We start from the raw sequence: 23,556 nt of genomic DNA on the forward strand, positions 1-23,556 counted from the left end.
TCTAATTCCTATAATGAGCAAAAAGAAGAGTTGGTTGGGTTTTTCCCCACTAAAATAACTCTAAACAAATAGCTCTCTTAAGTCAATCTCTTTTCTAAATTAAATAACCTCAGTCCCTTTAGCTTTTCCTTATAGGTTTGATCTTTTGAACCAGACTTCCCTTTCTCATTCACTGGATCATAAATTTAAAGTTGGAAGAGACCTCAGAAGTGGTATAGTTCAAATTCATTTTACAGATTAGGTAGGATCTGAAGCCCAAGGAAGTTAAGTGAATTACCCAAGGTTATCGAGGTAATAAGGAGCACAGCCAGGATATAAATCCAAACTTTCTGTTCCCAAATAACTTACTACCGAATCATTTTGCTTTGCATTCTTCTTGTTCCTTTTAAGATCTGGAGCCTATAAGAGGTTACTATAAGAAGTATGAGACCAGTGCTATATGTGTATGTATGTATGTGTGTGTGTTTCTTTGTAGATTTTTTTGAACACTAATTTATGTATTTTGCTTTTCTCCCCAGCCTTTATGTATGTACTTCAATCTTCTCTCCAACCTTTATGTATTTGTATAGCTTGCTGACAAAAGGTTTTACATAGTCAGTAGGTCTGCATGCTAATAATACTACTTTGACCTTTCTTTATTCCATACAAATATCAGAATTTCTAAGAGACCATCATTCCCATGCAAAGCATGGACATGGTTAATGATGCAGGCACCTTATAATGGCAGCAGACCTTTTTCTCAGAAATTACTTTGGAGTGAATGAAATAGACCTAAGTTTGTCAGCAAAAGAAAAGGCAATGACAGTAATCATTCAGCATTATGTAATGTTTTCTGGTTAATAGGAGATAGATATAGAAAGTGAGAAAAGATTCCTTCCCCTTTGCCAATCCTAGGATATTTACCAGCATACTTCAACAGGAATTTATTAAGCATCCATAGACTTTATAGGAAATTCAAAGTTTAGACAAGATGTTATCCCTTGCCCTCAAGAAGCTTATAGTTTAGGGGCAGCTTGGTGGTGCAGTGAATAGAGCACCAGCCCTGGAATCAGGAGGACCTGAGTTCAAATGTGACCTCAGACACGACACACTTACTAGCTGCATGACCTTGGGCACTTATCCCCAATTGCCTTGCCTTCTCTCCTCAAAAAAATAAATCCTGTAATTTAAGAGAGTGATATGACACATATGCAAGTAACAATTGTTGCTGTTGTCCAGTTATTTTTTCAGTTATGTCCAACTCATGATTTTCTTGGCAAAGATACTAATGGCAATTTACCATTTCCTTCTCCAGCTCATTTTACAAATGAGGAAACTGAGGTAAACAGGGTGAAATGACTTGCTCAGGGTCACCCAGCTAGGAAGTGTCTGAGGCCAGATTTGAACTCAGAAAGAGGAGTCTTCCTGATTCCAAGCCCAAGACTCTATCCACTGAACCACCAAGCTGCCCAATACGAGTTATGAAATTATATTCAAATTCCAAAAAGAGGTGCAAACTCCTATGGGAGGACCAAGGAGGAAAAGGTCATTACCAACAGGGAAGATCAGGGAAGACTAATTGGAACAGGAATTATTTGAGTTGGACTTTGAAGTATTGGTACGAATTGGGTAGGCTGAGGCAGGGAAAGGAGAGAATGATATTCCAAGTGCAGGGAATTCCCCATTATTACTGAAGACTCTTCATTGCTTCTTTTAATTCTGGCTCTTAACATCGTAGGATCACAGAGCTCCTGCCAGAAGAGACCTGTTATAGATAACACTTATCTGAACAGCTTTTATTTTAGTAACCAATTAATTCAAATGTAATAAAATAAATCTTTTTTAAGAGAAGGAAAGAAAAAAAATTCTGCTTTCAAAATAACCTTCCTCAAGTAAATGGAACTCTTAAAAGTGTCCTTCAGCTAAATTTAAGGTTATTTTGATTGAATTTGTTTGACAGCATTATTTTTTTATTTTAAGGGAATTTTTTAAATCAACCAATATCAATTTTCTCACCCTCCTGCTTTCCCACTGAAAGCACAAAAAGAACTTAGAAGCTTATGTCATCTAAATGGAACCACAAAAGAAATACTTATTTTTCAGAACAACATGAAACTTTTCTAAATATTTTTTAAAAAGAAAGTGTAAAAAGAAAAAGAAAATCCTTGTAACAAATATGTGTAGTCAAGCAAAACAAATTCCCATACTGATCATGTCCAAAATATAGACATCTCATTCTGTACACTGAGTATATCACATGTATTCAGTACATGGGTAGCACAGCATGCATACTTTTGACTAGTTTCACAAGGTACCAGTTCCTTGTCCTGCCTTTTTTTTTCTTTCTTTTTGGAGGGCAATTGGAGTTAAGCGACTTGCCCAAGGTCACATGGCTAGTTTTTATGTTAAGTGTCTGAGGCTGGTTTTGAGCTCAGGTCCTCCTGACTCCAGGGCTGGTGCTCTATTCACTGAGCCACCTAGCTTCCCCTGTGCTACCTTTTAATTATAGTTTTTTTAAGGAAATAATTCTGAATGAGCCCTTTTAACACTTCAGATTTCTTATGCAATTTTTCTCAAGTGCAGATCTATGGTACCTTCCCTACTCAATAAATTCTAGTGGCTCCGAATTACATCCAAAATTAAATATAAAAGTTCCCCCCTTGAGGACTTTTGACCTCTTTGGATGTCCTTATAACCTGGATACTCCCCACCTTTCAGTCTCCTATACTTCATTCTACTCCATCTTTCCACTACAGGGCTGCATTGGCTGTTCCTCACATGACACCCCACCTCCCCTCTCTTTCTTTTTACACTGGCTGTCCCAGTGACTGGAATGTTCTGCCTTCTCACCTCTGATTTTTAGTGTCCCTGCCCTCCTTCAGGACTCAGCTCAAATTCCCCTTTTTGCAGATCGCCCTCCCTAGTGGAAGGGACAATCAGATTAGAGATTTGCTTAAGAAAAACACAAAAAACAGGGATTTCAGTCATCAGAAAAGCAGCACCAGTAATAGCAAGGAAAATGGAAGGCATATGCATAACTACTGGAACATAATCATCATAGTTTATATTGTTCCAAAAGTACTTTAAAATACATAATTTAGTTGCTGTTTTTGTGGTTAAATTCTTCCGGATATTTGTTTAAAATAAAGAAAAGTGGATTGAGTTAGAATATTTTGTTCACTGAAAAGTCCCTGTGGAGAAGTTGGTAGAGGCAGCCAAACATAAACAAACCTATTAAACATTACTGAGAAGCACAGGGGAAAAATGCGTATGTTTCTCACTGGGAATCCTCAGCCTATGATAAAACTGTTCCATAATGCAGGATGATTATAAAGCCAATGTAGATTTCTCTTAGAACAAAAATGGTGACAGAGGAAAGATATGATTCAAAAGATATATCTGTAACTCTCTGGTGGATTCAAGTAAAACTGATGAGGAGGAAATTTATTTCTCTGTTAGTTTTAACCTTAACATCTTGGGGTTTCTATGTGTTTTATTTTTTGGTTTTCTTGTTATTAATTATCTTGGGCAGCATATTTATACTGGGTCCACACAGCCACCTATGCTAATCTAAGACTACAGCTTTGTCTGTGGCCATTGATGTTGTTTGAAGTTTGTTGTCCTTTTTCTCCAATATTTACATGTGGAAGATGAATGGGCAACCCAGTGATTTTTCCCATTTTAGGAAATACCTGAATTTTAAATTTCACATCCATTTGGGACTGATGAGATAGATATAGAAGAAAGCCTTCCAAGGATTTCTCAGTCTGACCAAAACAAGGGTCATCAATTTTCTCTGAAATGGTTTGTTACATCTTCACTGAGGATTCTCTAATTAGGAGGGCATGTGTAAGTGGCCATGTGTATAGAGAGCCAACCTGTGTGACCAGCTTGAACCAATAAGCAGATGTGGACTTCCTTGTGGACCCATCTTCAAGGATTGGACTCTCAGAAGTCCAAGTGTCATGGAGACCAAAGATAGGAAGGGAGCATTAGGAAGAGAGAGAATATTTTTTTCTTTTCCCAGAGTGCCTTGGACATAATAAATATTTATTGAACAAATGAATTTGTTTAATATGCTTCTCTTCACAAATCTGCCATTAAAACCATCTCCTATTCCACCTTTGGGATGCTTGCCACAGGTTGAAAAAAACTACTTTTTCAACATTTTTATCCCTGGTAACTATTAAAAATAATTAGCTCGGATTAAAAACTGTGAAGCAGACATGTGACAAAAATCCATAGAGAGAATTTCACTGAAGGCTTAGATGAGGGTAGGAGAATATAGTTTCCACTATAGTAACACAAATGGAGTTTGTCTTTCCTGTATCATTTTAGAGAATACATTATTTCATTTATTCCCTCCGTCCCTCATATGATACTTCTTTGTGCCTTTTATTATTCATTACATTTTACTTATATTTCCAATCTCCCCATTTATATTATAATCCTTAACAGTACCTTTTTATGTGCCATATGTCCCACCTTGAATATAGTAGATTTTCAACAAACATTCTGTTTGTGATGTTCTTTGTTTCCTAAACCCTGGAAATTGGCCTAAGTGATTTATTGACCCCATCCTTTTTGCCTTTTGTTCTTTTATTTATTTTTCTTTTCTTTTTTCTTTTTTTTAACTTTCTAATGTCATTCCAGAAATCTTTATTTCATATCCCCTATGTAATTTATTTCAGCATCCTTAAAAGGAAAACAATAGAAACTAAAAAACAAGTTATCAAAAATGAGGACTAATTCCATTGTTTGCAATAGAACTCCACAGAAAGATAATGGCTGTTGTTGGACCCTAACCAACTTCTATAGGAATACCTGTCATACCTATATCATTAAAACAAATTTAATATTGTTGACATTACATGGAATGTCAGGAACTTCAGCATAAGTAGCTATGGCAGAATACCAACTTCATAAGTCAAGTTTTTAATTTCAAGGGGTCCTGTTCCATAAAATAATTTTACCTTAAATTATGAATTTCTAAAGTTTTAAATTCTATCAAATGAATTTGTTAAGTGAAGTGTATTTTTAATGAGCAGTTAAGTGTTCTCAGTACTTGAGATCATAGATCTAGAAACTGAATCAACACTCCCTCCCCCCCCCCATTTTACATATAAAGAAACAGAGTACTAGTTAGTGCTATCAGCTTTCCCAAGATCATTTGTACAGTAAACTTTAGAAGTAGTATATGAACCTAGGTCCTCTGATTTCAGAGACAGGTTCCATCTTATCACTTTACTATACAAGTTTGTTCTTACTCTCCTGTATCCTATTCTCCCTGATACTTTATGGATAGAATAAACACTATATAATTAGAATTCTTAAAATGGATACAACATATCTATGGCACATAAACAAATTTGTCAGGAGTTCTTCCTTTATAATTGAACATTTTAAAAATTGAGAACTTAATCACCAACAAGCACAAACATTTCAATATACAAAAATAACCCAAGATGTATAAGAAATTGAATTTGTTATACGTAATTTGTTTTTTAAACATACGTAAGTATATATTTAAATTTACATACTCTTAATATATTTAAATACTTTATATGTATATATGTATATCTCCCTAAGTACACATATATGTGTATATGAATTTTGGAATACCCCCTGTATATACATATATGTGTGTATACCCCCATTAAAAAAAAGAAAAACAAAATTCCTATAAACAAATTTATAAGATCTAATAAGATAGAACAGCACTGCCCAATTTGAATCCCTTCCTGTGCTTTTTTTATTTGGTGACTTTAAAACAAATATTGATGCTCTTTCTCTTTGCTGCTGGATCAGGACACACTAAGCTACTCTCTTCCTAAATAGAAGTCCTCTCTTGCAACAAATGTGTATAATCCAATAAAGCAAGCCAACACACTGGCCATGTCTTAAAATGCATATTTCATTCTAAATCTTTAGACCATTACTTTTTTGGTCAAGAAGTAGAAGGAAAACAACTTTGACAGTAGATGTTCCTGACATTAGACGGACATAGTAAGTTGAGTCCATTACTCTGATCCCCCAAAAGAATTGAACTGTTATTCTGAGATGTGGTGTAGTCAAGTGGATAGATCACTGCTGTAGCCACAGCCACTTACAGATGGACATTACATAGGAAAGGAAATGTTGACCATGGCACTTGGAGCTGTCCAGCTGTACCTAATTTAAGGGAATATGAAAAGCAGGACTGGATTCACACAACTGGGTATAAAACATTCGTCTGCCTAAGAAAGGGAAGGGAACCGGTATTTATTTAGCCACTAAAGTGATTTCCTAGGTACAAATCCAATCACAACACCCTCCTACCCCATAAACTCCAATGGTTCCCTGCCTCTGGGACCAAATGCATAACCTAGTCCCCTCCTACCTTTCCCATCTTTTTACACCTTACCCCCCCAACAGGTACTTTTTGATTGAGTAACACTGGCCTCCTGGCTGTTTCATGAACAAAACACTGCATCTCTAGACTCTGGCTATTCTCTCTGACTGTCTCCCATGCCTGGAATGCTCTTCCTCCTCCACTTTGACTACTGATCTCCCTGTCTTCTTTTAAGTTTCAACTAAAAATCCCACCTTATTCAAGAAGCCTTGCCCCTCTCCTCTTAATTACAGTACCTCGATCTGTTAGTTATTTCATATTTATCCTGAATATAGCTTTTTTGTATGTATTTGTTTCAATTTGCAATTTGCAATCTAATGTTGCCATTAGATTGTAAACTCCTTGGGGGCAGGGACCATCTTTTGCCTTTTTTTTTTATCTCCAGCTTTTAACACAGTGCCTAGCGTGTAGTTAGCATTAATAAATATTTATTGATTAAGCACTACTGTGTGTCAGGCACATAGTGCTAAACACTGCAGATATTATCGCATTTGATCCCCAAACACTGGGAGACAGGTGTCATTATTAATTTCATTTTACAATTGAGGAAATTGAGGCAGACAGAGACGTGGCTTGCTTGGAGTCAGGCTATTGGTAAGAGTCTGAGACCAGATTTGAACTCAGTTCTTGCTGATTCCACACTCAGCACTCTATTCACTGTGGCACCTGGCTGCCTCAGAATAACTAACCCCGGGGCGGCTAGGTGGCGCAGTGAGTAAAGCACCAGCCCCAGAGTCAGGAGGACCCGAGTTCGGTTCTGGCCTCAGACACTTGACACCCCCCCCCCCCCCCCCCCCCACCACAAACTACCCTTGAAACCTTGGGAAAATTTTTTAACCCCAAATTCCCCCAAAAAACAAAAAAAAAAAAAAAAAACCCCTAACCCTGTATGGAACTAAATCCTCTATTAGTCTGGTATTAAACCTTCAAACCTGATGCCCTCAAAGCATCTCTACATTTTTATATTGAACTTTGATCTTGGTATCTACTCCTGCTTCTGGCATGGCTCTCAGCTCCATACTCCACATCCCTGGCAACTCATTGGCTTCATATGACCGATCCTACATTTCAATTCCTTACATAAAAAAAGATGAAAATTCATCACAAAAAAAAAATAGACACACATGCTCACATATAAACAAACAGGCCAAAATTCTACACGATACTTAATACTTCCATATTTCAGTTAGTCTGTGATCTCACTGATCTAGCTACTTCCTCTTTTGATGCACATCACCACTCATTTCCATGAGACTTTGAGTCAACACAACTTGGGTCTGATTGGAACATTTCTCTGAGAGCCTTTGAGATTAAGGCAAGAATCTAATTGGTGAGAATAAACTTCTGGGAAGATAGAGGTTTCCTTTGGGAGTTCAGGAACAAAGAGGAAGACCCAATAATAATGTAATATGGCCGTGGTGGTATTTAGGAACCAGGAGTCCTGGAGTATTCCTGAGGCAAGTTACCAGGGACATGCTAGAATATTATGATACTAGCGGGGGAAATCTTCAAGCATTAATACCAGGGATGTTTGCACATAAGCCTCAAAATCCATTTTTATTCATTCTGGTTCCAAAAAGAGAAAGGAACCTTTTCCCATTTCAAAGGGATGAGTTTTGGAGAAGCTGTTTTCCTAGAGCACTCTGGCATAAATCAGACCTGAGGTTTCATCCATTTAAGAATGGGTTGTTATCCCGTGGGACCGCTACTTTGGGGCAGTGGGTAGGGGGAAAACGGGGAAAAAAAACTGTAACTCAAAATCTGGCAGAAATGAATGATGTAAATCAAAAGTTAATAAAGCATTTGAAAAAAAAAAAAAGAATGGGTTGTATACATTGGTGATATGATACATTTTCCACCTATTTCTTTCATTTTGCAATTCTGTCCTGATAAAATATTTTACTATTTCAATGCCTGATTCTTGCCTGGTTTATTAATAAGGTACAAGGTGAATTTAGTTTACCTTAGAGACACAATATAAGCCAAGTCAGGTTGGCTACTAGCCGAGACAAATTTCAGTCATTTTTTAAAACCCACGTTGAATGTTGAATGAGTTGGCACATGGGTTGCATAAAGTCTCAGCCTTCTCTTCCCTCCTCAGACCTTTCCTCATATTCTGTTTGTGGGCAGATTGATTGTATCTGATCACTACGTATGAAAGCAGAGAGTTGCTTTACCTAGCTTGGCAATCTTAAAATAAACCTTTTTATTGAAGTGTAAAGAACAAAAATAGTCTATCAACCTATAAAATTAGAAAATTTCCATTCAAAGGATGGAAGTGTAGAAGATTAATTTCTGTGCAGAGTACATCTGTGCAACTTACTTTTGTTGTTGTTTTTCAGTCATTTTTTCAGCTGTCTGACTCTTTGTGAGCCCATTTGGGGTTTTCTTGGCAAAGATACTGGAGTAGTTTGCCATTACCTTCTCCTGCTCATTTTACAGATGAGGAAACTGAAGCAAATTGCATTAAGTGACTTGCCCAGGGTCACACAGCTAGGAAGTATCTGAAGTCAGATTTGAACTCAAGAAGGTATTTTCCTGACTTAAGCCCAGGGTTCTATACACTGTGGCGTCACCTCGCTGCCCATGTTCTACTCTGTAACTCATTGTGGGCAGTATTCTCTCTTCAGTAATGATGCCGTTTCTAAAGGTTTGGACATACTTTGGCATCTTCCATATTATGTAGCACTGTGGATAGCAGTTTTTCAATAAACCCCTGTCAAACAACTTTTCAAAATGTTTAACAATCATTAATTCCACTCCCGTTCCCCATTATACACATAAAGCTGTTTCTCCACACATTTATACTAGTATATGGGATAATTAGGAGTCCTAAGCCCTTTCTCTCACTACCCTGATCTGCTTCATCTGGCTGATGCTCATTAACCAGCCCTTATGGCTGGTTCTGCTTCTCAGGTAAAGTCAAGCTTTCTCACCTGCTTTTCCATCTGGTTCCCAGGCATTGTCTCCCGAGCATTCTATATGCACAGAATATAACTTAATAAAGGTTTGTTGCTAAATTCCATTTTTAACCTCTCTGTTCCCTTCCAACTTGGAACATTCTATGAATATACTTGAACTCTCTGCCTTAGTTTTTAATATGATTCAAAGTTCTACTGTGTCTTATTAGTAATTCGAGTTTACAAGAAACACTACTACTATTTGGTGATAAATTCATATTAATGTTCAAATATTACTTTTTAAGAATATATGTTCCTTGCCCATAACAGTGTTTCCTATTAAGCATTACTTGAAAAATTGTGTTTGTGTATGAGTGTGTGTGTGTTTTACTTTAAGGACTTAAATAGACATATTGTACAGATTTCTCAGAGGCTGGGGGTGGTTGGTATTCTACATCCTTTGGTGTGTATTCTGGCAATATCAATATAATGTGTAATAGAGATTTAAGACAGGTACAGTTTAGTAAAATATGTCCACTGCCATCTAGTGGTGAGTGGTTGATTCTGCCAGTCCTGTTTCTTCTGTTCATCTTCTGAATTTGATGTCAGGCTTTTAAAATGAGATTTTTTTGCTAAGAAGTACCAGGAAAAAAGTTCAAACTTTTTGTTTCTCAAACTAGTTCATTTTTCCAGTGTTTTCTTCTATGACAGACCAAAATATTTAGTGCAGTGTTACTTTGATACTAAAGAAAGAAGAGTCCTGATGCTTTGTGTTATCAAACATAGAAAAAAGCCTCATTAAATCAGTTTTCACTGATTCAGACGTTTGGGTAATTCAGCCACATGGCTGAGGTCAAATGCTTTATTTTTCAAATACTTTCTATCCCCTAGACCACGTAGAAGAGTTCTGAACACAGAATGAAGTGATAAACCAATAACGCATTGCTCAGTGAATGGGATTCAGATGGGGGATGAGTTAAAGCTTACTTGTACTTGGAATACTCTTCCCAAATAGTGCAAATGGTCCCTTAGAATGGAAATGACAGAAAGTTACGTTTAAAATTACAAAAGTGGAACCGACTGCTTTGGTAGGGAATGATTCCCTCTTATTTGAGGTCTTCAAACAGGACCTGCACAAACATTTGTCATGTCTCTTTTAGAGCAAATTCTTGGTCAGATAGGAGTTGAAATAGATAGTCTCTGAGTACAGTCAGTTAGTAACCATAACCATCTTCCCTAGGCGTCCCTCCCCTCCTCTCCACTCAGATGGATACTACTGATGTAGTATCAGGCATACTGACATCACATGCTGATGCTAGGCACTGAGGATAAAAGCACAAAGAATAATAATAAAATAGCCTCTCCACACAAAGAATTTCATTCTATTGGAAGAGACAACAAGAGTGTGTGCACATACCCATACACACATATGTGTGTAAATGTATATTGGTGTATGTTTATATATGTAAAAATACATACATATGTATACACACATATATGATATTCGAAAAGTCTTGGTTCAGTTTTAAGCTAAAATTGCAAAACTTCACAAGACTTTTGAAACACCCTAATATATGCAGTGGAAAAATAAAATGAATGGCTACATGGTGGTTAATTACAAGGTAGTTTGGGTAAGGAGAGGGAAGATATTAGCAATTGGTGGAATCAGGAAAGACTTCATGGAGATAAGGCTGCTTGAATCTGTATCTTCAAGGAAGGGGTAGATTCTATGGGACAGAAGTAAAGAGAGGATGTGTTTAAGTCATGCTGAGTGACATGGAGATGGCAGATGGAGTATTATGTGTGAGGGACAGAAAGAAGGTGGTTTTCACTGGATTGCAGAGTGCAGGAGAGGGAGTGATGTCCAACAAGGCTGGAAAGATAGATTGAGGTTAGGTTGTATAGAACTTTAAAAGGCAATAGAAAGCTACTGGTATTGATAAGGTAGAGGAATCACATGGACAGACCTATGCAAAAATACTTTGGCTTCAGTGTGTAGAATGGACTATAGAGAGGGAGGGATGCGGGAGGAAGACCAGTTAGCAAGCTTTTGCAAAAATCTAAGCAAGAGATAGAAAGGGTCAGAACTGAAGTGGTAGCAAGTATGAGTGGATAGAAGAGGTCATATGTCAAAGATGTGACAGTAGAAATGGCAAAATATGACAAATGATCGAAAATGTAGAGTGAGGAGTCCAGGATGATGCCAAGGTTACAAACCTGGGAGGCAGGAAAGATTGAGGTGAATTTGACAGAAATAGGAAAGTTTGGAACTGGAGAGCTCCTTAGGAACTGCAGAGAGAAGACAATGAGTTCGATGTTGGACATATTGAGTTTGACATGTCTTTGGGACATCCAGATTGAAATGTCCAGTAGGCAACTAATTATATGGGACTAAAGCTCAGGGAAAATCTGGTGCTAAATATGGAGACCTGGCCGTCATTTACTTAGAGATTAAACAAATGGGTTGTGTCCTTTTTCATCCTGAGATTCTGTGAAACATTAATCAGATAAACCAAATGCAAGGACCTGTCAGCACATATTAACATATAATTGGTATATGTGTTATTATTCTATGTACTTGCACTCTGGTCTTACTGCCTTACTGTAAAAATATTTTTATAAGTCAAACTGATCTCCCATTTAGCCTGACATAGGATTATTTTTCTTCAACTGAGATTTCAGAGGCTATTTATTTTTTCACAGCTAATTGAGAATACTTAGTTCTTTCACTAAACATATTTAGAAAACTGTCATCATTGATTTGTCTTCTGTTCATGAGTTGCTTTATGAAGAACACCAGGTTAAATAACCTTCTTCCCCATTGTTTGTAGGCATCCCTTCTACCTTGGGGAGCTGGAGATTGACAGACACAGGTCCAGGAGGATCCTGAAACTTCAGTCATGTCATGACTAATTCAGAAGGCCTCCTGTGATGTCAGGGATATTGATGACAGAAATCTAGATAGAGTTTTTAATGTGTTCCCGTGTAGACTCCAAACCAAAAAGGAGTCCTATGATTTTAAAGCACCAAGGCTGACTTCAAAATTCTGGATTCTCAGTCAGTCAACAAGCATTATTTAAGTGCCTATTATGTGCAAAGGAATGTATTAAGAAAAAAATCTAGATCTCTCTAGCCTCATGGTTAGTCGAAAAACCAAACATATTTTGAAGACGCAACTTTTTGAAGGATCCTGAAGGATGTTTTTGTTTGTTTCTTTGCTTTTCTGATAAAGCCTAGTCAAATCAATTTCTTCCTCAGTTTCCTTTTCTATAACATGGGGATAACAATAGCACCCACTTCTCAGAGCTGTTGGTAGAATAAAGTGATATAATATTTGTAAAGCACTTGTAATGTTAATGGGATATAAGTCCTCCCCCACCCATAAATAGCCCTCAAGTGGAGTCCATTAAGGGAAGCTTGCTTAAGGGAGGCTTGCTTGTAGGAGAGCTTTCACACCTTTTGCTAATTTCTAATTAGGCACTGAGTCAAGAGGGTTGTGATGCATTCTGGCTCAGAGAAGTGTATATATGCTCTGAGTTGGTATTTTGCTTTGGGGACTCACTTATGAGAAGGATCTTGTGATTCCCTGGTCGATATTCTGAATGGTCTCGTATGTTCAGAGTTCCCAGACTGCTCAGATGTGAAGGCTCTTTCGATCCAGGGATGCATGTAAAGTGTATAGTTGATGCAGGCAGTCAGAGCCCTGTCTGTTGATCATCATTTTTCTGCTTATATTTTCTCTGAAGTTCAGGGTGCTGACTTTTCCCCTGAACTAGTGAATATAATTAAAGATTGTTTATCTCTTAAAAACAGCTATCTTTCCTAGTGAAGCAGATCTAAGAACCTGTACTAGCAGCCATCCTGGGGATGCCAGTGTGGTTGCCACTACAGCACTTTTCAAAACTTAAAGCAGTATATAAATGCTAACTGTTGTTATTATTATTTATTATAACTATGAACTTGTCCAATATGGAATAGGAACTTGAAGTTGCTTGAACTATTCTAATTCTTGGGAGTTGAAAGATTCCTGACTTTATATACATCTTGTCTTCTTCCATACATAATCTTATGGAATATAGGAAATGCTTTATTTCTTATCATGATTTTTTATTTCTTTGTTTCAGTACTAAAACTCATTAGTATTATTTGTTATCCTCTCATAATGAGAGAGATCACTGAACATTACATTTTTCTACCAATAGCATAGTATTTTTTCTAGGCAGTATGATAGCAGATAAAAACAGTGTGAGGCAGTAGACAGCAAACCAACCTGAAAGTTTGGGAGACTTGGGTTCAAGTCCCATTTTTGATGTATACTAGTTGAGTGATAGACCCTGGAAAAGTCACTTAACCTCTCAACACCCTCAGGCAACTAACTCTCTAAGACAATCAGTTCCAGATCTAGATAGGTAGTACTAGATAGGTACTTACTGGGAATTTCCTACACCAATGAAATCACAGGTCTAGTCCCCCATTGCAGCCATTCCCCTCCTCCTCCTCCAAAAAAAGTACAATAGGTAGAGCTCCTTTGGGGGATATATTCTGAAAACAAGAGGCAGGCAAATAAGAGGGGGAAAACAAGGAAATTTGAAAGAACTAAAGGAAATTAAATTGGAAGAGTTTTAATAAAGTAAATGGGGTGGAGTACAAGTTTACTTGTTCATGGCTCTCCTGTTATTAGATAGGAAGGGCAAGACAAAAACAAGATTAGTCAGGAGGGATGTGGAGGCAGAGGAAAGAGGTGTTCACCGTCAAAGCATATATTTACTACTCCATTGTGTGTTATCTTTTTTAAAGAATCCCTACTGATCTAAGGATCAGAACTGAAATGACCTCAGGATAAGGATGAGAAAATGTTTGAGAATGCCTCTGAATTAGATAGGTTAAAGAAAAATCAATCATTTTGAAATCAGACTTAATGTTTTAACTACTTCCTAAAAAACCAAACCTATCTTTTTAAGATAGCCTTGTTTAAAATGTGAAAACTAGAAGATATCATATTGAACAAGGAACAAAATTAAAATGTCCAAAGGATTTGAGATGTTATATTCAGCTAATCTTTTTCTGAAAAGTTTTACAAGTAGGCCACAATAGGCCATGCACAATCGCTAACTCATTTTCTTGACAATATTTGCAGTACTCAGTATCAATACCAAATTTGTGCTACTGAAGTCAAGTTAGCTATGACATGGGCACCCAGCAGTCATCTCCACATAATACCATCCTCATTCAATATATTTCTAGGCTCAGAGAGAAATATTGAAGAAATCTATCTATGATGATGGGGACTTAAGAAATTCACACTATTGGACAGCAAAATTCCCTTTAAGTACCAGGATTCACCCAAGAATATGGGAGTGAGAAACCAGCTTTTTTTCTGTAGAGGTAGAAAGCATTCACTCACTTTTGTAAAAGATCTTTCTAAATTGAGAAATGGTGGGGTAGGGAAGGAGGTTGTCGTCCATAGATGGGAAAAAATGGTAAAATTCGTCTTTTCCAGTGTTCAAGTAAGCATTTAAGAAATTTGGAGAAAGGAAATATTATGTAGTGGGAAGAATGATATTTTATCGGGCTGACCTGGATGGACTAGTTGGTTTAATTTGTATTTTTTAAAATCACATCATACCTAAAATAGTTTAAAATTTAAAAAGCATATAACCTTATTTTGTTTTTTAAAAAAACATATAAGTGTCTATTGTTAAATATTACAATTTAAATGTCTTTGTTTTGAGTGATGGATTTTGTCACCCTGCTAAAGTTTAACAAAAGTATTTGAAATGTTACATAACATGTTGATCTAGGCGTTATTTACCTCCTACTGGCTTCACAAATAACTACTTGGTTCAGTGTGAAAAATGAAATAACCAAATTATAGTTCAGTTGTGTAATATGACCTCAATTGACATCAACATAAGCAAGCATATGTATATATGTATGTACCAGTGACTACTGACCCCTCCCCTGCCTGAGAGTCAGGTATGTTAATTTTTCTCTTTCCTCAAGGTTCTTGGGTACTGTTACTGCAAGAGTATTTGGGAGTGTCTAATTGCTGGCATTATGCCAAGTCCCCATTTTGTGTTTCCTCGATTTTAAGGGTCCCTTACACCCCAGTTCCATTCAACCACTTAAAAGATTAGCTTTTACAAAAGAATTACTTTAAATGTATAGTCAGAATACACCTATAAACACTCTTCCCCTCTACATGAAAGAGAACATAAGCCCTCCTTCTATCACCTCATCCACTAGGGAGGAGAAGGGTGTTAAGTTCACAGTTTAAAATTTCCTGTATCACTTGGTCCCACCAATTCCAAATCTATCTCCCTACCCCCTTGGGCTGGGCATACAACAGCATTTGACCTGGTATCCTGCCTTCAATATGGCCCAAGTTCTAGGATGAGGGTGGGTGGGTGGAGACCGACTTCATCACATGATACAGACCAAAACCCGAAGTCCACTTCCCAGAGCTAGGGGGCATAAAGGAAGAGGGAGAAGAGAGCCACTCCCTGAACTTGACATAGCGACTAAGCTTCTGAGAAACAGAACCTTCACTCTGATGGACACACTGCTGGAAACAGAGAGAGAAACTCTTTACTTTGAAGAGTCCAGTGGCTCCCTCTCTCCTTCAGGATCAAGTATCAAATCCTTTGGCTGTCAAAGCCCTTCATTAACCTAACCCCCTACCTTTCTAGTAAGCTTACCCTTTACAGCCCCACTCCCCTGCCACCATAGTCTGTGATTCGGGGACACTGGCCTCTTTGCTGTTCCTTGAGCTAGACATTCCATCTCCTGACTCCAGTCATTTTCACTGCCTTGAATGCTTTTATCCCCTCATCTCTGCCCACTGACTTCTTTGGTTTCCTTTGAGTCCTAAATAAAATCTCCCCATCTACAAGAAGCCATCCCCGATTCCTTCCTCTCATTCTAGTCCCTTCTCTCTGTTGATTCTCTCCAATTTATATAGCTTGTTTTCCATAATTGTTTGCTTGTTGTCTTCCCCCAATAGACTGGCAGCACTTTTAGGCTAGGGACTGCCTTCTGTCTTTCTTTGTATCTTCAGCACAGTTTCTAGCACATATAAATGCTTAAAAATGGTTTTGACTCACTAACCCCAGGAGGGTTCCACAGATGAAAAATCCTTGTTTTAGATATAAAATGAATCTTTACACTGGCCATCCTGAAACATACAAGATAAATTAGAGATAATTAACAGAAGGAAGGTGTTAGCTAGCATTAATGAGGATCAAGCAAGAAGGGAGCTTAAAGGTAAGCTGATCCCAACTTCATAATCTATGTAAGAGTCACCTCAGCAATATCCTGAACAAGTGTTCATTTAGCTCTACTTTAAACACCTCCACTGATAGGAAACTCTTAGGAGATATCCCATTCCATCTTTAGACAAAGCCAGTTATTAGACATGCCATCAAACCTTACGAAGAGAGACAAATCCCAGACTCTGGAAGGAATAGAAGTGAAAATGTGACCTAGAGGAAGAAAACACATCCTATGTTCTTTAACAGGATTCTGGAGGATAATACTAAGAAAGTAAGGGACTTAATCCTGAAGGAACCTACCATAGTTGGAAAACTTAGTAAATATTTTCTAAAAAATTATTGTTGTTTTTTTCGTGAATTTGTTGAATCTCCTTTGATTATATACAGTACATCTGGTGGACATTTGGAACGTCATAGAAGCTCTGAGGGAAAATGCCTTGAACAACCTGGACCCAAATATAGAACTAAACGTGGCCCGACTGGAAGCTGTGCTTTCAACCATTTTTTACCAGCTCAACAAAAGGATGCCAACCACTCACCAGATCCACGTGGAACAGTCTATCAGCTTACTGCTCAACTTCCTGCTTGCAGCCTTTGACCCGTAAGTTCTCTCACCAGTGGGTTTTAGTTTTCCGTCACTGTTCAATCTCTTCCCATGTGTCAGGTTTGTGGCCCAAAGTAACAGACCAAAAAGATGTGTCTTTCTTTTTTCCTGCCTAAACTGATGCCAGTTGTAAAAATAGTAATATCTGACATTTATATCATGGTTACAAAGCAATTGCTACATACTGCTTTATTTAATTCTACTAACCCTGTGAAGTAATAGAGGTTGCATAAACATCATCATCTCCATTTTTCTGATGAAGAAATTTGAAGCTTAGAGAGGTCTAGTGAGATAGATAAGGTTAAATATTCATTTGACAAAAGGCACTACAAGGTGCAATTCAGAGAGCATATAAATGTCAGGGTTGTCTCCAAATGCTGTCCTCTTTCCATTACACCACATTGTCAGAGAAGTTTATGGATTTGAGAGCAATAGCCAAAAATGCCTGTTGTAATATGGAAATAAAATACCAACTATGAAAAACTAACAGTTGTATTTCATGAGATACAGTTTAGCTCCTATCACTCTACCTAGATATTTTAGGTAAATGTTCAGAGGAGTTGCAATGTCATCAATGGGGGAAATTCCTGATATGAGAATCCCCAATAGTCATATAGACCAGAGGTGTCAGGCACACAGCCTGCAAGCATTGTGTCTAGCAACACTCCCCAGTGCAGGAAACTAAACCAGATTAAAATGTAATTGGGAAATAGTTCACAAAAATAAAAATACAATAGAACATATATATTGTTAATATGTGGTTTTCTAGGTCAGTGTATGGCCACAAGGATCCTTATGTGTGGTTTAATGGCTCTATTTCTATTTGAGTTTGTCATCACTGATGTAAATAAATTACAGCTCAAGAATGACTTCATTGATAAGTCCTTAGGAGTTGTTTGAGATACATAGAAGTTGAACAACTTGTCCAGGGTCACACAACGTCAGAGATGAGATTTGAACTGAAGCCTTCAAGTCCAACATTCTATTCACTACACTACACTACCTCTCTGAACTATAGGCTACATAACATGCAAAAATATTATTTGACTGCCTGCTTGGTGAGTTAATGAAACATGGTAAACCTTCCTATCAATTAATTTTTGGGGCGTCCAGGTGGCACGGTGAGTAAGAGCACTGGCCCTGGTGTTGGGAGACCCGGGATCAGTTCCAGCCTCAGATACTTGGCACCCACACAAAATAACTGGCTGTGTAACCTTGAGCAAGTTACTTAACCTCAATTGCTTTTTTTAAAAATTAATTAATTAATTAATTGATTTTCCTATCTGCAAGTTCTCATGTATGATAATTTTTTTTTTGTCTAAAATAATGATACCTACTTAGAAATTCATGGAAAAAAGAGGGAAGGATTCTTGGTGACCTTGGTGGTGGTGACCATGATATATTAAAAATGTATACAATAACTGGTTTCACATACCACCCATGAAACTGGCCTCCTTCATTTATATTCATACTTCATAGACCCATAGAATTTGAGAGCTGAGAAAAACTCTAGTGATCATCTAGTCAGAACCCCATTTTATAGACAAGATCATTGAGGACTAGAAGGGTGGTGTGCCCCAGATCACACAGCTAGTCAGTAACAAAGCTGGAACTGGAACTCTGGTTTTCTAATCTGAATCCAGGACTATTTACAATATGACACACCACCGTGATATTTAATAGAAGAAAATTGAATGTGGGGTGTAGCCCAAATCCACATTATGATCCTAAAGTTTTAAGGGGGATCTTTCAAACAGCCCCTCATCTTTCCATATTCCACCTGCTGCCTTGTATGCTAAAATAGAGATTCTTGGATGCGAAATTTCCACCACCTCATCTTGAGAAACACCTAAGGTGTTGCTTGATTCAGATGTGTACACACAGCACATAGGGGTATTGTGATCCTTGCCAGAGGGGGTGTTCCAGCTTGATTTTTATTCCTTTATCCACTTACAAAAGCATCCAACTGACATCCAGCCTCATAATACAGTAATGAGGTAATTACTGTTCAGTTAGACCAATGTATGCTACCTTCATGAATTCATATTTTGAGGAATACTTAAGTTGAAAATAGCAATTTCAAAATAAGCATTTCACCCCAGATTGAGAGTCTCCTTGCTTGGTATTGTGTACCCTTCAGAACAAGATCTACTGGTATAATTTAGTCTCCATGGTAACAGAGTGGTGGGGAAGGGAGAGAAGGCGGTTGGGTTGTTGCACATGACAAGGCGGAAGAATGGAGCCAAGCCATGGTATTTCTACAGCACCTTCCACTCCTGTCCTCTTCACAGCAGTAGCCCAGCATCCCTGGGTCATGCCACCAGTGTCTCTAGGGTACTTATCTTGATTTTGAGTTGTTTATTAATGTGATGCAATAGAGAATGAAAAATGTAAATTTGTGCTAAACCCTATGTTCATGCCATGATGACAGTTGTCAGGAGCCAAAATGGAAATCCCCAAACCATGCTAAGAGTAAGTGGTAACCACTGCACAGATGTGAGCAACAGACAATGAAATGAAATTTGTGTGTGTGTTTATGTTTAGAAAATAATACCCTGAGAGATAAGGGATGGGAAGCATAGGGACAGGACTAGCCTTCTTACTGAATCTTTCAAATGCTAGGGCACAGATTAAAAAAAAAAACTAAACATTTATTTATATGTTTTTTCAAAAGTAAGAACTATATAGTCCATTTAAATAATTTTATAGGTAATAAGGAAAGCTGAATTTCTGGAACATCTCTAGGTAAGAAGGAATTCAAACAAGAGCATGCACACGTGTGCACACACACACACACACAGAAAATGTTATGTCCTTATCTACTTTTTTCATATATAAAATACTAAGTCAGCTTTACCCTAATATACCTTCCTAGTTTCCCCCTACATCATGAACCAACTGGACCTGGAAATGGGTTGGATTGCCAAAGACAGGGTAGTGTGAAAGGGGCTAACCATATGAGAGTGAGAGGGAGATAAAAATATGCTAAGGTTTCTAGTCACAGTGATTTGGAAAATGGTAGTGCCATTAACTGGGCAGCTAGCAGATATGCAGATGATACCACTCTGATGGCAGAAAGTGAAGAAGAATTAAGAAGCCTCTTGATGAACATAAAAGAGGAGAATATAAAAGCTGACTTGAAGGTTAATATAAAAAAAAAAAAACAACCCTAAGATCATGGCAACTGATCCCATCACTTCCTGGAAAATAGAGGGAGAATGGAAGCGGAGGAAAATTGGATGTTCTTGGTTTCAAAGATCACTACAGATAGTGACTGTAGCCATAAAATTAAAAGACACTTGCTCCTCAGAAGGAAAGCAATGGCCAATCTGGACAGCATATGAAAGAGCAGAGACATCACCTTGCTGACATAGGCCTGTGTAGTCAAAACTAAGGTTTTTCCAGTAGTAAATGTATGGCTGTGAGAGTTGGACTATAAGGAAAGCTAACTACCATACAATCAACACTTTCAAATTGTGGTTTTGAAGAAGACTTTTGAGAGTTCTTTGCACAGCAAGGAGATACACTCAGTCAATAAAATTAATTATGGCTATAAATACCCTGGAAGGTCAAATATTGAAGCTGAAGCTTAAATACTTTGGCCACATAATGAGAAGACAGGACTCATTGGAAAAAGACCCTGATGTTGGAGAAGATTGAAGGAAAAGGGGAAAGCAGAGGATGAGACAAGGTGGATAGAGTAATGTAAACAACATAAACTTGGACAGTCCTTGAGAGATAGTGGAGAATAGAAAGGCCTGGCATGCAGCGGTTCATTGGGTCACAAAAAGTCACACGACTAAACGACTGAACAACAACAAAGTGCCATTAACAGAAATAGGATAGTCAAGGGGAAGAACTGATTTTGGGGTTGGGGAGGTGTTTCTGAACCTGGAAAAACAAAGACTTGTGGTTAGAAATAGGACTTTCAATGTTAAAAATCTTGAGGATTCTGAATTATGTCGGACAGAATATGGCCTTACCATTGGGTGGAGCAGAGATGGATCACAGAATCATAGCTTTAGAGCTGAAAGGGACCTCAGCGGCCATTTAGTTCAACCTCTTTATTTTATAGATGAGGAAATGGTGGCTTAGTGGCATTAAGCCACTTACTCAGACTCTCACAGGAAGGGACTTGAACACAGATGCTCTGACTCCAGTTAGCATACTCTCCATTGTACCACAGCCTCTCCTCATTTGTGTTGAGATTTGGGACAGTTAGTCCTAAGGGTCATCAACATATATGTTAAAATTCTTGGATCTCCTGGTGAAAGATGAAGTAGAGGGGAAAACTATGAACTAAGCACTGAAGTCTGAGGAATATGGGAAAACATCATGGAATTCAGCAGTGAAGGAGATAGGGAGAAAATGAAAGGGAAATGGAAATCCTCATAGCTTTAAATTGTAGGGGGGAAAAGTATGACTGTTTTAGGAAGCTGATCAAATTCAAGTATATATATATATATATATATTCATGATCTTTGGTTCTTTTTAAATTTGTAATTATTGTAAATTATTGTATATGATATAAGCTATTTTAAGTGAAAAAAAACATTGGTTTCTTAAATATATATATGTCCCAAATTCCAATCTATTTTTCTATTTTACAATCTCTAGATATCCTTGAAGAATTGAATTGGAAAGATATATCTGTAGTGAACCAGAGCAGTTTTTAATTTCTTGTGTTAGAGTTAATTTAACCAAGCCTGAAACTTCAAACACACGAGACTTATAAATGCTGCAGCAGAGAATATAAAGTACATCTACAGTTTCCTCTGTTTTAGCTCTTGCTTCTTAGGGAGGCATTTAAGCAGACACTCCCTACTATGGAATCAATCCCCAGTTACCATGAAAGATGCCCATAGTATTTTTTTCTCTAAATGAATAAAGGCAAGAGAACCCAGGTACTCTGGCCCAAACCCTTCTGCCTTTCCAATTTAAAAGGCTCTGATGTACTTTTAGAGCCAAGATGTACTGTAGAGCATATAATGGTTTCTGCATGTGTCTATGAAAGTGACTACCCTAGCAGTACATTGTCTGTATGGAGTTCTCCTGAGAAACCTTTGTCTGCTCACTTTTGTGCATTTGTGTGGATTTCTGAAATCAAAGGAGAAAGAGACAGTATTCTACAAAGGCCAATTCTTTCTTTTTGTTATCTGTGTGACTGAACCTATCAAGCACCCTGTGACTACTTAGCAGATGCCTTTTCAAACTTCTCTTGAATTCTCAATATCCAGGTAGAATTCTTCTCTAGTAACTGAGACTTGGCTCTGATGGATGATGTTTTGTCTGAGAGTCCTTCATGTTTCTGAGATAAAGTAATTTCACTGAAAAAGTAACTTTATAGTTGCAGTAACAGTTGAAAGCAGTGGATATTTGCCTTGATCAACCATACCACATAGTTTAGGATGTTTGGGGGGAATTGTAGAAGGTTGGACTTGGAGTTGGAAAGATCTGTGTTCAAATCCTTCCCCTGGCTCTCTCTGTGTGAACATATCTAAGATACCCTCTCTAGACTCAGTTTCCTGACCTGTAAATGGGGATAATAATAGTATTTAACCACAGGATTTTTGCAAGGCTCAAATGAGATAATACATGCATGTAAGATATTTATATATGATGTATGTATCACAGTGGATGAAACCTTAAAGCACTATAAAGGTGCAGGCTTTGGTTAGCGTTAAGGGGAAATGATTCCTTCAAAAGGTTGTAAATGCTATCCAAAGTGATTTTTCCAAGAAGCTATATATCCCAGGAATTCTGCTCAAGTTCATGAAACTCCTGGGGAATAATTTAGATACTTTGGGTAGGCCTGAAAATTCTTTATAGTAATCACTTAGCAAATGGCCACTGTGGGTCATTAAGTGGCTGTTGTCCCAGAGGAAATTGAGAGAACAATTGTTGCACCCCCTTCCTCAGATTCCTTTCTCATCTTAATATTAGGACTGTCGAGTTAGGCTAAGATTTCTCACTGTGTTAGAGATTAGAGAATATTCATTTCATACCTGCCTTTCTACTTTCAAGGCAATGCTTTGTATGAGACACAATCAGAGATGACTCAAAATGGAATGGGGTGGTTTATAGGGTAGTGAGTTTCTTATCATTAAGTTCATTTGAACTAAGGTGGAGCACCTGTCCCGATTTTGTAGAAGTTGATTCCAATGGGGGAAAAAAGTTTGTTTTTCTATCTTATTGCATAAAATAGCCTCAGATTGAACCAGTAACTCCTTTTTAGTTATGTTGTGTCAAAGTTCAAAATGATGAAAACAAACGTAGATCAAACTTAGTCTAATAATAATAATAAGTTCCTTGAGGATTGGGACGGTTAAATTTTTGTCCTTTTTATCCCCAGTACAAAGCAGAGGACCTGTGTGGAGGACAGTTTAGGGAAGGTAGAGACTTTGGATAACG

At 37.6% G+C, this 23,556-nt stretch overlaps 1 protein-coding gene across 10 annotated transcripts in view; it reads left to right on the top strand.

Annotated features, from left to right (window-relative positions):
* Positions 1 to 23,556, top strand: part of DTNA (dystrobrevin alpha) — a 492,078-nt gene that overhangs the window by 347,388 nt on the left and 121,134 nt on the right. For all 10 annotated transcript variants that reach the window (XM_069099883.1, XM_069099884.1, XM_069099886.1 and 7 more), the window contains one exon: positions 16,929 to 17,142. In XM_069099883.1, coding sequence (XP_068955984.1) covers positions 16,929 to 17,142 — 214 coding nt within the window. The remainder of the gene's footprint in view (positions 1 to 16,928; positions 17,143 to 23,556) is intronic.

The sequence above is a fragment of the Petaurus breviceps genome, unplaced genomic scaffold (genome assembly GCF_028583685.1).
Source record: "Petaurus breviceps papuanus isolate PSGF00001 unplaced genomic scaffold, PetGlider_PUasm1.0 38, whole genome shotgun sequence".
NCBI classification, from domain to species: Eukaryota; Metazoa; Chordata; class Mammalia; order Diprotodontia; family Petauridae; genus Petaurus; species Petaurus breviceps.